Source organism: Leopardus geoffroyi, chromosome D2 (genome assembly GCF_018350155.1).
Source record: "Leopardus geoffroyi isolate Oge1 chromosome D2, O.geoffroyi_Oge1_pat1.0, whole genome shotgun sequence".
Classification (NCBI taxonomy): Eukaryota; Metazoa; Chordata; class Mammalia; order Carnivora; family Felidae; genus Leopardus; species Leopardus geoffroyi.
This window is the reverse complement of record NC_059334.1, coordinates 46,890,151-46,906,557: the sequence shown is the minus strand read 5'-3', so window position 1 is coordinate 46,906,557 and position 16,407 is coordinate 46,890,151. Positions and strand designations below refer to the sequence as shown.

At 47.9% G+C, this 16,407-nt stretch overlaps 1 protein-coding gene across 10 annotated transcripts in view; it reads left to right on the top strand.

Moving 5' to 3' along the window:
• The window catches only part of ARHGAP22 (Rho GTPase activating protein 22), a 176,855-nt gene that overhangs the window by 70,041 nt on the left and 90,407 nt on the right, over window positions 1–16,407 (top strand). For all 10 annotated transcript variants that reach the window (XM_045437974.1, XM_045437972.1, XM_045437981.1 and 7 more), the window contains one exon: window positions 12,889–12,976. In XM_045437974.1, the coding sequence (XP_045293930.1) occupies window positions 12,889–12,976 (88 nt within the window). The remainder of the gene's footprint in view (window positions 1–12,888; window positions 12,977–16,407) is intronic.

Below are 16,407 nucleotides of genomic sequence, written 5' to 3'. Positions count from 1 at the left end.
TCCTGGGAAGGGCACCCATTCGGTCACTGTACCTCACGTGAACAAGACTACCTCTATTCTGTGGACCTCCAGAAGCTGTAGCCAGGACAAGTGGAATTGCACAAAGGCCACCATGTCCCCCTGTATGTGAAGAATCCTCTGTTCAGTGGAGCGGTCTTCTGGTCAGGACTGAGCTCCAGTCCCTGGTGCTGTGCAAGCCGAGGCCAGACTGCCACTTGGCTTCAAAGAGAGTTGGTCATTGAATGGGAAGTTGGCCAGAGAGGATCTCTGAGTACCCTTTGAGCCCTCAAAGCCAAAACGCCAGTGGAGCCCTTTCAAGGCAAAGAGGAAACTAGAGTCAGCCAAACCATGGAAGTTTGCAGAAGTTCCTTTCTGGATGAATAGAACACAAGCCTGAAGAAGCAGGCAAGCTCTGGGGGTCAGGCCAGACCAGGAGAGCTTCCCAGAGTTCCTTCCATTGGTACCACCTTCGGTCTTGGGCAGCTATTCGGTAAAAAAGCTCCAACCATTGCACCTGGCAAAGGTCTGCATGGAGGCACGGTTGGTGGCAAGAGGGCTGATAGATACAGACCTTGATGCCAGGGGACCTTTGCAGCTGGTGTCTCCAACTGGTCCTGTTTAAGCTTACTCGTAAACTTGCCCCTGACTTCCTTAGAACTTTTGGAGAGCCTCGCTTCTCTTCCTCCTTCCTCCTTTCCACCTGCAAATCTCTGTCCACAAAAGGGCAAGCAACTAATTACTTCCCTAGCTGCTACCATAGATCTTGCCACAGTGAATTCTAGCCAATCTAGTGGCACTGAGAAGGAACACAGGAGCATGACGGAAAGGTACCGAATACAGCAAAAGCCCCACTCGCTGCCTCAGGATAACTCAAGAGCTAGCGAGCAGGTGCCCTCCATAGGGGGGTCAGAAGTCGCCGTGAGCTAACTGGGGACTGATAGTAACATTACCATTAGTGCAGCAAAGAAAAATTAAACAATAAATGTTTTCTTGTTTAAACTGTCCTTGGGGTGGGGGGTGGGGGCTGCCTGGGTGGCTCGGTCGGTTAAACGTTCGACTCTTGATCTCAGCTCAGGTGTTGATCTCAGGGTTGTGCGCTCAGGCCCCACGCTGGGTGCCGCATTGATCTCCACATTGGGCTCCACATTGGGCTTTGTGCTGGGTGTGAAGGTTACTTAAAAAAAGATGTCCTTGGAGACAACTTCAAATGCTTCTTTTGTAAAGAATTACTCTTTGGAGTCTTCTAGAAAGAGAAAGCCATCATTTATTTAGGTTCGAATACCAGATATCAAATATCAAATATCAGGCTTTCTTTTTAAAGGAAGCTTTATATTTTTGAAGCTATTTGAGAAATATAACTCCCCACTATTAAACAGATAAAAATGAAAATTCTAGTCAGTTACTTTAAAAATTTTTTTTTAACGTTTATTTATTTTTGAGACAGAGAGAGACAGAGCATGAACGGGGGAGGGGCAGAGAGAGAGGGAGACACAGAACTGGAAGCAGGCTCCAGGCTCTGAGCCATCAGCCCAGAGCCTGACGCGGGGCTTGAACTCACGGACTGTGAGATCGTGACCTGAGCTGAAGTCGGACGCTTAATCGTAGTCAGTTACTTTAAATCAAACAGAAACAAACTTAGTAAATTCAAATTGGTAACAGCAGCCAACTAATTTTTAAGCAATTTTTAGACAATATTCAGTTAAAACCGTTTTTTCCTGCGTTTGTCATGTCAAGGAAAAAAAATATAAGATTGAAGGGATCATCCACAAATAATGTGTTTTAAAGCTTATCTTGTACAATACAGCAGTGGTTTTGAAAGTGGGCTCCCTGAAATAACAAGACCAGTAATAACTCGTGAGTACCTACCGTTAATCATTATATGGTAATATTTGCCACTGTTGTAGGGAAAGAAAACCAAGATACTAAGAGGTCTGATGACACACTCAAGAATATATAAATCACAAGTGACGAGTGTCTGGTTGCCCCTGAATTCTTTTGCACCCAGAATGTCACTGCCTACAAAACGGATCTTTGCCTTCTAAAAATGACTTCTGTGTTTCCTTGAGTGTGGCCTGACCGTTCATGGAGATGTAATGAGCTTCTCTCAGGGTCTGCTAATTTAAGTCAGCAAGGATGTTAGCTTATAATACTTAAATGTCTCCCACTTATAATCAATCCTTTGGCTTTCTGTTGAACCCAGTTAATTTATAGTAATAGCTACAAGACTGGTAAATTGCTAGTTTTGTCAATTACTAGGCAGAAAAATGAATCAAATGACATCGAGGCAGCATGGAAAATATATTTCATTCATTGTTTAGACCAGAATAACTTACTTTTAATTATATTTGGGGCATTCTAGCTCCTTAATACATTAGTAGACCGCTGAGCAAAATGGAGGGGATTGGGAGCGTCCGTGTAGGTCTCCTGCCTTGCCTGGTCCCCCGAGGACAGAGGGAGCATTTGCTGAATGAAGAGCAGCTTTTGAGAGGATGCGGAGGAGTTGTGCCTTTCTCAGCAAAACACGGCCTAGGCCCTTTGGTGGCAGTCACCGCCACGGGTCAGCCGGGCACAGGTCAGTGTACAAAGAATCCATACCGTGTTTCTTTTTTTTTTTTTTTTTTTTTTTTTTTTTTTTCAACGTTTATTTATTTTTTTTGGGACAGAGAGAGACAGAGCATGAACGGGGGAGGGGCAGAGAGAGAGGGAGACACAGAATCAGAAACAGGCTCCAGGCTCTGAGCCATCAGCCCAGAGCCTGACGCGGGGCTCGAACTCACGGACCGCGAGATCGTGACCTGGCTGAAGTCGGACGCTTAACCGACTGCGCCACCCAGGCGCCCCCCATACCGTGTTTCTTAGACGAACCTGTTCTCAACTAAACAGTCCAGCGGCCGCTCTCAGAGGCACTATGTGCCCCAGAGCACAGCAGTAGTTGAAGAGCTTAGAGCAATAAGACAGAACCAAACCTTTTCCAGCCAAGGGACGGGCCCTCCCATCCAAGGCGAGCCCCTGGGCCCAGCATCAGCACATCCCAATAGTGCAGATTCTGAGCAGAAACAAACTTCTGAGGAAGCGTGTCCCAAAGCATGGGCCAGGCTGAGTAAGCAGGCTCAGCCTCTGGGACGGCCTGTCCATCATGGGGTCAGAAGGCTGGAAACATGCCAGGGACGACTGCATGAAGAGCAGGCTTATGGTTCATTGCCAAGCACCCTGGGCTGTGGAGAAGCCCTGTGTCCGCCCCCTGCCCCCCGCCCCCCACCGCTCCTCCTGGTGTGGGACAGGGTCCAAGTGGTAATGCCTACTAAGGGCTCCCAGTTCAGAGGGAACACCAGAGGCTTTTCCAAACCTGCCAGGCAGGCTCCAAAGAACCAGGGCAGGGTGAGCACTAAGGTGGGACAGAAATCTACACCAACATCCACCCAAGTCCTGGATCAGAGAAAATACCGGAAAGAGGCGGGTGGCCAGTGAAGACGCTCTCCCCTTAAGAAACTCAGAGCATGTGCCTCTGATGGCTGGTTCCCATGTGAATGCACCAGCCCTCTACCGCAGATACCGAGTGCCGTGGGCTCCACATGGATCGGGCCTATCTCTGTGTCTCCCTTAAGCCCTCCATCTGGAAAGCCAGGTATTTTAAGGAGGCAAAGAGGCCTACCATTGGGTCCAGTGAGCCATGGGGGAAGAGAAGCCACTTTCATGCTCTGTCCAGGGGAGATCCTACAATGGCTGGGGACAGGCCAGGGACTGCTGTGATAGCCGCGACCCCTTACTTACACAGCAACCTACAGTCTTGCTGGGCTCCTTCCAGTGCTCCAGTCTAAATAGTCAAGCAGGAAGTGGGTGCCACATGGCCATCACAGCTCGAGGCCAGAACCCAGACCTCCCTCCAAGCCCTGCTCAGAGCCTCTGACCACGAAAGTGAGGCAACTTCCCTGTACCTTCTAATGCCACATTAGATGGGCCTGATCTCTCATTGCCTTTCCCTCCCAACATCCAATCAGAGGAGCGAGAGAATAATCTTTATTAATTAAACAGCTTGGCCTACATAAAAATACAATGTGTAAATAGTACTAGGATTCTAAAACTTTGTGTGTGTATGTGTGTGTGTGTGTGTGTGTGTGTGTGTGTGTGGCCAAGTGAGCAGTTTGGGGTAAAATTATCTAAAGTTTAATTTCTCAAAATAACTTCTAATTAGTTACAATAAACAATGCTAAGTAGTCCTAAAATCCCAGCAACTAAACACAATAAAAGTTTATCTTTTGCTGTGGACCAGGTGGCAGCCTTATCTGTCTCTCAAGGCCTCCAAGGTTGACCCAGTGTGGGGAGGAAGGAGAGAAGGCCAGAGGTCACTCCTGCCAGTCCCACTGGCCAGAGCTTTGTCACCACTAGAGGGTTCAGGAAAACCACTGTGTAAGCATTTTGGTCCACTGGTCACAAGTACTAGTTCCCCTGTGTCCCTAGACGACTACTCAACACCACTGTGAGCCTGCAACGGTGACCCAGTGAGGCCAGGACACTAAATCTAGTGGGCACGGCCTTTACACAGACACTTGCCAACCTGGCATTGCGTTTCGTCGAATGCCAACCTGGCATTGCGTTTCGTTCATGACCCACGAACATGGTCACGGGCATTAGAACGCCCACATTGATGACAAGGGCCTGGGGTGAGAGGCTGAGCCCAAGGCTCCCTCACCAGGGTGGAGCCGACATGTTAGCTGAGGACATGAGGCACAGACTCAACCCCACTACCTGCTGAGAGGCTTAGGAATCCGGTGAGATGGGGCTGCCTAAAGGAATGGCCTTAGAAATGACTCAGTGCAAGTCGGGGGTACACGGGGGTCTAGACCATGATGCTGGAGTGGCACAGAATGAACGAACAAAGGAACTAACTAACTAACTAACTAACTAACTAACTACAGGGAAGACCAGGACCCCAGAAAGAGGACCCACCCACCATGCAAAGGACACTCCCTCGGGGGTTGGGTTTGGCTGTTGGCCATGAGGCTGGAGGGCTCATGGGGGCTCTGCCAGACCCCATGCTTAAGGCTGCAAGTCTGCCCCAGGCCCCAGGCCCCAGGCTTACCCTTGGATCCCAGCTGGATCCACCTTCGTGGGCTTGGACCCTGGGCTGGGCAGCCCTGCAGTAAGGGATTCAGGGACTGTGGGCAGCTGAAGGTGCAGGGAGCTGGTGCTCAGACCCCAAAGCCCCTGCTTCCTTCAGGACACAGTGCCGTCCCGCAGGGTACACCTGGTGACAGGCTCTCTAGGGAGACTAGGAAGAGCCAGCAACTCAGTGGTAAAGCAAGGTGTGGGGACACGAGGAGCACACCAAATGCATTTGGAAGGGACGGGACACAGCATCACTCTGGAATCTGCTAGGAGAAACTTTGGGGCCAAGTCCTTAGCAAAGACACAGCCTGGATCAGTGACTCATCTCAACCCCTTAGGGAGGGAAAGCGCCCTAGCCAAAAAGCAATTTGTCTCCAACTTCAGGTTGCCTTTCTTAATATCTGCATTTTAGACAGTAATAGCCGTGGTTACAGGCTTGTGTGATAAGGAAAGGGAGGATGTTCCCTGCTTGGCACTGAACTTCATTCTGATCTGTGTTATTTAAAATTCGGAGTGGTTCAGTTCCTGGTTGGGTGTCAGAGGCTAAAGCTTTTTAAGATTGATCTGAGGCCACAATCAGAATTACAGGAGATAAGGTACCTTGAGTGATTGCTTTTTGAAACGTGTCTGCAATTTTCCAAGATGCTGCCGGTGGAAAATCTTATCATGTCCTTGCTAAGGAGCATTTCAGAAGTTGGTTCTTCAGACAGTCTCCCTCCAGACAGAGTGAAAAGTGAAGACTTCCCAGACAGCCAGCCTTTGATCAGCTTGGAGAGAGAGCTCAATTAGAAGGCGACGTTCTCAGAACTATCTCGAACCCTAAAACTGAGACGGGTGGGAGGAGTGCAGACATCCCAGGTCCCGCAGGAGGTCCCCACAGGGCTGTCATCGCAAACTGCGAAGGAGGAACCCCCCCTTCACCCTCCTGGGACTCCTGAATCTACATCAGACCTTATTTTGTGCCACAAGCAATGGTATTATTGGTGGAGAGGATGTTTCCAGAACAAACCGGCGTGGTGGCCAAAATAGGTTTTACAATAATAATTATGACAATTACTCCCTATTCATTTGGCCTTTAGTGCTTACAAAGCACTAGCTCAGGCAGCCCGGTGAGGAGCAAAGGACAGAGGTTAATATCCTTGTTTTTACAGGTAAGAAACCCGGGCCTCAGCCCAGGAGCTGCTTGAGTCCCACCTCAGTGACAATGTCACAATAATTACAAACCTCTAGAATTATTTTGAAATGTTTATATATATTCTAACTCCCATGAAATGGTCATAAGCGGACTCCACTCCCTGGCTATGAAATAATTCATAAATCACAACAACACTTACTCGGGACAGGCACTGAATCCGGTGCCATCCAGACATTAGCTCACGAAATCTTCAAAACACAGCACGTGACAGAGGGGGAAACTGAGGCTGGGTGAGGCAACCTAGTTCACATGCTTACCGTGGGTAAGCGGTGGCAAAGGAGTGACACCAGATATGTCTGCAGCACATACCTGTGAGGCTCCCGTGACAGCCCCACACCACCCCAGACCTAAAGCGTCATCGTCGCTTACCTTTTTGCAACGTGGGCGGGTCCTGGGGGTGAGACAACTGGATGGAGATGAACAGAAATCTTTGTCACTGTTGCTGCTGTTACCCTCACGGTCAGTCCCCTGGACCGAGCCGAGGCCTCCGGACCGCCGGGTTCCCTGGGAGCTGTTCCCAAGAGGGATCATTTTGCCCAGCGGGCGGCAGCCACCTCTCCAGCGGGCAGAGGCTTGTGCCCTGGTTAGGCGGCTTGGAGGGTAGCTGTCCCTAGATATCAGTCCCATGAAAGTTGAGAGGCCTGTCGCTTCCAATGTTTTGAGAAAGGAGGAGGAAGGGAAGATCACCGTCCTTTGCCTGAGAATGACAGAGGGACATTCCGGCTGAGGAAATGCTGGCCTGGCCCTAGACACATGAAGTGAGTAGCGTTCCGTCAGGGAGTTACCGTGGAAAGTTGGCAACAGACCATCGGGTGTGGGCAGCACCCTGTGAAGTATCTGACTACCCTTTTTTTTTTTTTTTTTTACTTTTATTGAATTTCCTTATTCTGATGCCAGCATTACGAAGCAAACCATAAAGCTGCCTCACCACTCCATCCCACAGTGCAAGCTGTCACTGCCATTTCTGTATGCCTAGTAACGTGCAGGTTCTTGAGAGAGGGCAGTAACAGAAATTGGGGTGGGATCGTACTACAATTGTTTTTCTAGCACCTCCTTTTTTTACTTAACAATTCATATTAGAAGACTTTTGCATTTACCTCATTGTGGAAGGCTGTACCTGAAATAATTTAACCACTCCCCCATTGATGGACAAGTAAGCTGCTTTCCACGTTTTTCCGTCAGGAAAACAATGCTTCGATGAGCATCATTATACGTGCATCTTTATGCATTTGTCTTTCCTTGGGACAAATTCTCAAAATTCACCACTAGGCTAAAGGGATATTTTATTTTAACATTATTTTAGAGATTGCAAAATTGCTTTCAAAAAGGCTTTATCAAATATCAAGCATATGAGAATGCCCAGCGATGTAGAGAATTTTCCGTGAGCTTCTTTGCCACCCTCGTACCTTCTATGGTAAAGCATCTGTTCAAATCTTTTGCCTGTCTTAAAACTGGATTGCTTCCTCATTATTAAATTTTGAAAATGTTTTGTATATTTTAGGTCCAAGTCCTTTATCAGACTCATGATTTTCAAATATTTTCTCATTCTCGGATAGTCTCATATTCTCATTTCTTTTCTTTCATAACTCATATTTTCCTTCTCTTAGTACCTTCTAAGGAACTGTTTTTATTTGAATGAGTCAAATTATCAATTAGTTGTTTCATGAAGTGAGCTTCTGATGTACCTAAGAAATCTTTGCCTAATCCAAAGTCATTAACATTTTCTACCAGAAGTTTCAGTCTTAGATTTTGCATTTAGGTCTATGATTCATTTCAGCACATTATTGTACATGATGTGAGCCATGGATCGAAGTGTATTACTTTTGCATGTGAACATGAAATTGTTCCACTTCCACTTACCGAAGACACTTCCTTTCTTCACTGGATTGCTTGTGTGCCTTTGTCAAAAATCAGTTGTATATATATACACACACATATATATATACATATATATACACATATACGTACACACACACACACACACATATATATATACAACTTTTATGTGTATGTGTGTGTATAAACGCCCTGTTCTGTTTGATTGATCTACTTGTCTATCTTGATGCCAATATCATAACAGTTCTGATTACTATAACTTTATAATAAGTCTTGAAATCTGGCAGTATTAGGTATCCAACTTTGTTGCTGTTTCAGAGTTGTCTGGCTATTGGCAGGTCCTTTATATTTTAGAATCAGCTGGTCAATTTCTACAAAACACCCACTGGGATTTTGACTGGGATTGTATTCAATCTAGAGAGCAATTTGGGGAGAATTGACATCTGAACAATGACTGGTCCTCTGACCCATGAACGCAGTGTCTCTCTCCATTTATTTATATCTTCTTTCATTTTCACTTATAGATTTTAGTGAACAGATCTTAAACATCTTTTGCCATACTTACCCTAAGTATTTCATATTTTTGATATAAATTAAAAATGGTTTTGATTTTGAGTTTCCAGTTGTTCACTGGTAGTATCTAGAAATATGATTCAGCTATGTGCATTTCTCTTGTACCCTTGCAACCTTGCCAAAATCATGTATTAGTTCTAGTAACTCCAAACTAGTAGTTTAGTTTCTGTAGGTTTTCACCAGATTTTCTACATAGACAATGGGTTGTCTGTGAAAGAACTTTTACGTCTTCCTTTTTATTTTATTTTATTTTTTTTTTAATTTTTTTTTTAACGTTTATTTTATTTTTGAGACAGAGAGAGACAGAGCATGAATGGGGGAGGGGCAGGGAGAGAGGGAGACACAGAATCAGAAGCAGGCTCCAGGCTCTGAGCCATCAGCCCAGAGCCCGACGCAGGGCTCGAACTCACGGACCGTGAGATCATGACCTGAGCTAAAGTCGGACGCTTAACCAACTGCGCCACCCAGGCGCCCCTTATTTTTTTAATGTTTATTTATTTTTGAAAGAGAGAGAGAGAGATGGAGTGCAAGCAGGGGAGGGGCAGAGAGAGAGGGAGACACAGAATTCAAAGCAGGCTCCAGGCTCTGAGTTGTCAGCACAGAGCCTGACGTCGGGCTCAAACTCATGAATCGTGAGATCATGACCTGAGCCAAAGTCGGACGCTTAACCAACGGAGCGTCCCAGGCGCCCCTTACTTCTTCCTTTCCAATCTGAACAACTTTTCTTTTTCTCACATTGCTATAGCAGCTAGGACTCCAGTATAATATTTCATAGGAGGTAAGAATAAACACCATTGTCTTGACCCTGGTCTTAGGGGAAGAACTTTTAGTATGGTGTTAGCTTTTAGTTTTTTATAGATACCCTTTATCACGTTGAGGAAGTTGGTTTTATCCCTAATTTGTTGACATGTTTAATCAGGAATGGATTTGAATTTTTTTCAAATGTCTTTTCTATGTCTACTGAGATGATCTTATCCTTTTTCTACTTTATTAATATGGTGAATTATAGTTTGCCAGTTGTTCCTTATATATTTTCCTTTTTATATGTTGTTTGATGTGCTAAATTCTGGCTGAGAATGTTTGCCTCTATGTTTCTGGGGGATCTTAATCTGTAATGTCCTTTTCTTGTAATATCTTTGGCTAGTTATATGTAAAGATAAAGCTGGCCTCATAAAATGCATTGGAAAATAGGCCCTGTTTCTTAATTAAAAAAAAAAAAAAACCCTGTGGATAGTATCGGTATTATTTTTTTTAAGTATTTGACAGAATTGAGTAATAAAGCCATCTAAGCCTAGAGTTTTCTTTGTGGGAAGTTTTTAGCTACAAATTCCATTTCTCTGCAAGATATGGGGCTATTTCGCTATTTCTTCCTAAGGGAGCCTCAATAGTTTGTGTCTTTTTGGTCCATTTCATCTAAGCTGTCTAATTACTAGCATAGTGTTGTTCTTAATATTACCTTATCCTTCTAATATCTGAAGAATCTTCAGTGATGTCCCCTCTGTCATTCCTGCTATTGGTAATTTCCTGATTAGTCTGACTAAAAGCTTATCAATTGTATTGATCTCCTTAAAAAACAAGCTTTTGGTTTCCTTGATTTTTCTCTATTATTTTTCATTTATTTGTAACCACTCCGGTCTTCATTTGTTTCTTTCTTTTACTTTGGGTTTCACTTGCTCTTCTTTACGTACTCTCTCAAGGTGGAGGCCTCAAAGGCCTTTCTTTCCAAATATCAGCCCTGAGTGCTATCACTTAGCCCTTAAGCACTTCTTGAAAAGCATGTCACAAATTGTTATACGTCGTGTTTTTGTTTTTATTCAGTACAAAGTACTTTTTGATTTTTTTTATTTCTTCTTTGACCTATGGATTATTTAGAAGTATGTTCATGGGATGTCTACATAATTTGGGCATTTTCCAGAAATCTTTCTGTTATCTCCCCGTCCCCCACCTCCACCCAGTGCCCGCACAGTGCTGGGATCAAAGCCGGGCTCTTGACTCGTGGAGGCAGGAGGGATGTGGGCGGCCCAAAGCCAATGCTGAAGGTCTCTTGCTGCGGTAGGAACCACACTGGGATTCACGGAGTGAGCCAAAGTCACCGCCTGGCTCTCCGTGACGGCGTCTTACACGCAATGTTGGTCAGCAGCTGCTATCACAAATGAGAGGCAAGGCGCTCCAGCGTCAGCCAGGGCTGGGCGCACCTCCCAGCCTGCCCCTGCCAGCAGTGGGACAAGGAGCTGGCTGCTCCACCTCTCCAACTTCCAGCTGCTCGTCCAGGAAGAGGGGAATAGTAGTACCTGCCCCATGAGGCCTCCAGATTTAAACAAACAATCCGGCATTGATTAAACAAAGAGCCGGGAACATAGAACCAGCTCCCCAAACAGTAGCTATTACTGCTTTTCTATTTAGCTGGAATAAAAAGTAATGTCAGTGTCAACAATATTACTCCCATTTTATGGGTGGCAGCTATTGAGGAACAGAGGAATAAAGCAAAGTGCCCAGTTACTGAAACAGCAAACACCAGAGATCATCCCATTAGCCAGTGATGGATCTTGTCCACGCCCTCTAATGAGCACGTCTCCCCATGCAGGGGCTGCACTCCTAATTTATTCCCAGTAGCTCCAGATTCTCTAGCAAGAAAGTAACTGATCATTCAGTTACAACAGTTACCAGCTGGTTCTCTGGTCTATTGCTGTAATTTCTCTAAAGCAAAGACATTGTCCTGCCTTCACGTGGCTTCTGTGAGAAAAGGTACGTCCATGTATCTCCCCTCAGCATGAGACGCCAGCAGTCATGCAGAGGCTCCAGCCACCTGCATTCCTGTTACACCCAGGAATTGCCTGGAAAAGATGGCGTGGGGAGATGAGCACTCTGTGAGCACACACAGGAGTGTCACCTGGGCAAACACAGATGCAAGCGTGCTTTACTATGTTGCAGACACTGCCGTAAGGCCTTCCCGGGATTCGTTCTTCCAACGCTCACAACAGCCCCACAAAGTACTATTATCATTCCTATTTCACGAATGAGGTTTTTGCGAGATTGCACAGAGAGGTTAAGCAATTTGTCCGAGGTCACACAGCCACTAAGTAACTGAGCCAGGATTTAAGCCCAGACAGGTACGCTATAGAAATGGAATTTAAAATAAGTTTTGCGTGGAGAGAGCGAAAAATGTATAGTCAGAGCGACACGCAATCTTAAATGAACAAATCTGAACATGAACAAAATGAAGAAAAGTCACAGCAGAGATCAGTCGTTAACAGAGAGAGGGAACAAAGGGAACAAAGGAGGCCCTGCCTAGTGCTGCGGGGGCCGGGGGGGGGGGGGGGGGGGGGGGAGGAGGAAGGGCTAGAGTAAAGGTGATTGTGACAGTACCCATCTCGAGCAGGACCTCCTGAACAGGAATCTGGTGTCTCAATGCTCCCTAGAAGTGGGAGTTACTATGCCATTGTCCAGATGTGGAAACTGAGGTTCAGAGAAGTTAGGTGTTCTGCCTGAGGTCACACAGCCCAAAAGTGCAGGATTGAGACCCAAACCCAGAGTACCTGTCCCTGTACCCCATGGTCTTTCCCTGCATCTTCTAGCCTACCAGATTTCAGCATTGGAGAGTAGGGTGGGCCCACCCCCTGTCATGTACATACACAGATACCCCAGGCACACGGCATGATCTGTGCTGGGTACCTCCTGCGTACTAGCTGACTCCCACTGAACAAGAAAGAAAATCCCACCTTCTGGGAGGGGGCAGAACCGGACTCACAGAGCTGTTGACCTCCCATGTCACTTCAGGGACAGCTACATACAAGAAGCCAGCCCCAGTGACAGCCTTCCTCTCCCTGACCCTCCAGAACCTAACCTTGTGCCCCAGAAAGGCTGCAGATGGCTGCATTAGAACGGGGTGGGGTGAGGGGGGTGGAAGGGGGTAATAATGGGGGCCTTCCTCCCTGCTCCAGATGTGCATTTCTGTGCCTTAATGAAGGAGTAACACCTCCAGGCCGTCTGGCAGAGTTCTTCCAACCACGTGTGTACACCCTAACGTCCAACCCGGTCCACCGGGAACCCCGTGCAGGCTCCTGCTGGGGCCTGATCCCGAAGCCCCACCCTCTCTCTCCAGGAGCCCTGACCACAGGAAGGAATCCTTCCCCTGCTATCTCATGCCTCCCGTGTTTGTGTTTGTCTCTTTATTTTAGGGATTTATTTCTCTACAAGGGACCCGGGTGACTGAACTCCTTCCTGGCCCCGAGGACGCAGGGAAGCACCTCTTTGAGATCAGCCCAGGTAGGCGTGAGCACCTGTAGGCTCTGTGCTGGGGCCCTGCTGGGGCCTCTGGCCTAGAAGGGCCGATCTCCTTCAGGATGCTCCTCCCTGTAGGAACATCAACGCTGTCGCCAAGCACTACTCAGAAATTTGGGACACATCTAGAGGATATTGCAAATTTGGGGGCATATCAGAAAATCCGGTCAACTGTCTGGGTAATTAGCTTTTGGAAATTGGATTTTAAAATTCACCATAAGCACAAGGGAAACCAGGCAACGGGGATATCTTAGGACGAAGGTCTAAACACAACAACTGGATCATATGCAAATAAGTCCAGGGAAAACCCACTAGCACAGATACAGAGCCTTAAAATAAGCTTTATCATGAATCTCAAAACAGAATTGAGCTGTGGTGGGAGGAAGGGGAATATTTTAATCCAAGGAACCGCTATGGTGTTGGCAGCTACAAATTTTTTTTTTTATTCCCAGTTTTCAAATGTGATTGTTATTGAACTAGTAGATGTGTCTTGAAGATGAGCCCGTCTGCTTCCAGAAGGGCTGGTTCCGCAGTCGGGTGTTTTGGGTAGCCTGGCCTCCCCCAGAAACAGAGCCTGAGACCAGGCTCCAAGCTGTTTATTCAGAGGGGATTCCCAGAAAGCAGGGGGGAGGGAACAGGGAGGGAGGAAAGCCATTCCGGGTGTGCTAGTGAGTGGATTGCTGCTGTGGGGACCCAGGGTTCAACTCCAGGGGCGGCTGTGGGGACTGTGGGGAGCAGGCCTCAGAGGTGTCCCGCCCATGAAGGGAAGAAGCTGGGGGCTACCCCCCTTAGTTCCACCAGCTGCTTCCCGGGAGCTAACTCTGGCACCTCTGGCCTGCCCTATGCATGGTCAAGCTCCCTGCAGACAGAAGGCTTCTGGGAGCATTGCAGGCACTTGAGCGAAGAGGCCACCCGCATGGATGGGAGCAGTGAGAGCCGGGGTTCTGGGCAGGGAATCGGCTACAGCCACCTAGTCATCACATGCCTGCAGTGTGCCGTCCAAATTTAGACTTCCTTCTGGGAAGTCGTGGCTGTGAACTCAGTGTGCTCGGGTCTCCCTGGGCTCTGTGAGCCAACAGGTTTACCATCTCCGAGCAGCACGGCCACCCCACCAGTCTGATGAGGTGGCCTGACTATCTGCTATACACCAAGGCTCTCAGCCCAGGCTCAGGCCAGCCAGCAGCGGCCCGCGGGGAGCAGCAGTGAGTGCCACCAAGCCCGGGGCAGGGATCTGTTCACCTTTGCTCTGTCTTTACTGGGAATTCCAGAAGACACAGGCAGAAGGCAACAGGCAGGAAGCCCCTCCCCAAGTTCATGCCCTGTATGCAAAATGCAAGTATCCCTGGTTTCATTTGGCGTTTCCTACGTGGGCATTGAATCTACTGCAAAAACCTTGGTACTAAAACTGCACGTTAGAAGGTGGCAACTGAGGGGTCCCGGAGTGTGGAGTGGAAAAGAAAGAGGGGCTTGGCTGGCCATGGAACAGGGGTAAAGGCTTCTGCAAAGAAGATAGAAATGAAGCGGGCAGGGAGGTGGAGGGCCCTGCCATCTGAGGAAGGGGAAGCTGGGCATGGAAGGGAGGCCTGGGGGAGGGGCCAGGGGACCTGCGCCTGGGAATTAGGGAGGAAGAAGGTGAGGCTGGAACTGAAAGGTGGAGGAGATCCACACACCCTAGCCATGAATTCACAAAAGCACTGAGCGTGTGCCCCAAGGACTAGATGGGGAAAAATGACCAGTGTGCAGGCTCTTTATCTGGGTCAGAGCTATTTACAAGGATTTCTTTCACTCTGGAGGGGAAGAAGACCTGTTTGCCACGTAAGGTAACATTCACAGATTCTGGGAATTAAGAAGCGGACGTGTCTAGGGTGCCTGGGTGGCTCAGTCGGTTAAGCGTCGAACTTCAGCTCAGGTCATGATCTCACGGTTCGAGAGTTCAAGCCCTGCATCAGGCTCTGTGCTGACAGCTCAGAGCCTGGAGCCTGCTTCGGCTTCTGTGTCTCCCTCTCTCTCTGCCCCTCCCCTGCTTGTGCTCTGTCTCTCTCACTCTCTCCCAAAAATAAATAAACATTTAAAAAACTTTTTAAAAAATAAGCAGACATATCTGTGGGACCATTATTCTGCCTACCACAATGCTCAAAACATCCCCCCAAGGGAGGAGTACTTTTTTTTTTTATTTGAGAGAGAGAGCACATGCACACACATGTGGGGAAGAAGAAGATGCAGAGACAGAGGGAGAGACAGAATCCACTCTGTTGGCACAGAGCCCCACGCGGGGCTTGATCTCATGACCGTGAGATCATGACCTGCTGACTGAGCCACCCCAGGATGTACTTTATTTGATTTTAAATAAAAGTTGAAAATTTTATTTAAAAAGACACTGGGGGTTAGAGAGGATATGACTTGCCCGAGGACACACAGCCAGATGGTATTAGGGGGTCAGGGCTGGCCCCCTGGGCTCAGAGCTGCTATCCAGCACTGGCACCTGGTACAGGACCTAGTGTCTTTCCACCTGGGCACAGGAGGTCTAGGGATGCAGTTATAAAAAGGCAGGCCCCCCCGTAGCCCTGTAGCCCAAGCCCAGCAGTGGTCTAAGCACCGGATTCAGCCGGTCCCTAGAGCCACCCATCACTGCCCTCTTGCATTTGCACACGCTGCCCTCCTGAAGGCCGTGGGGCATGTTGGGGGTGAGAGTGAAGGCAGCTGTGAGGCCGCTCAAGGAAAGCGGGTTGGTGGTGGGCAGAGAGGGGTCCAGCCAACCTTTGTGGGGCACTGCGCAGGAAGGGCTCAATCATCTCCGTTGGACAAATCATTTTGGCTACAAACGGCCAGGTGGGGCTCGTGTCCACCACACCCGCTGTCCCAGAGGGGGAAACGCTTGACAACTCTTGGAAATGTGGTAGAACCCAAGTGTAACCATGCATCAGAATATCTACATGAATTTTAAGTTAGACTTCTATTTTTGTTCTTCAACGGTAGGAAAAGTCACAACTTTTCATCAGGATAGAATTGAAAGTAAACAGAAGAGGAAAAATTATACAGTGAGTGCCCTCTAGTGGAGAAACCTGCCAATTACATGACAGGCCTTACAGGCCCCCCCTACCTACTCACCCTTCCACCCTCACCCCACCCCCATCCCTGCACATTTCAGCGAGGCCACACCACTGATGGTTGCCGTGTGCCCACAGTCGCTAAGTGCTGGGACTGCAGCATGAGGCACCTCTAAACCAGAGTCCCACTCTGCACCAACACTCCTGGCTCCTGGATCAGGAGGAAGGAGCCAAGCCCCAGAAAGGGACAGGGGATCAGAGGACCCTGGGTCTCCTTCCCACCTGGTCTCTTCTGCCCAGACAGTTAGTTGCCTGGCCTGATGCTGTGATTTGGATTAAGAAAGATAAATAGGCAGACAGATGGATAGA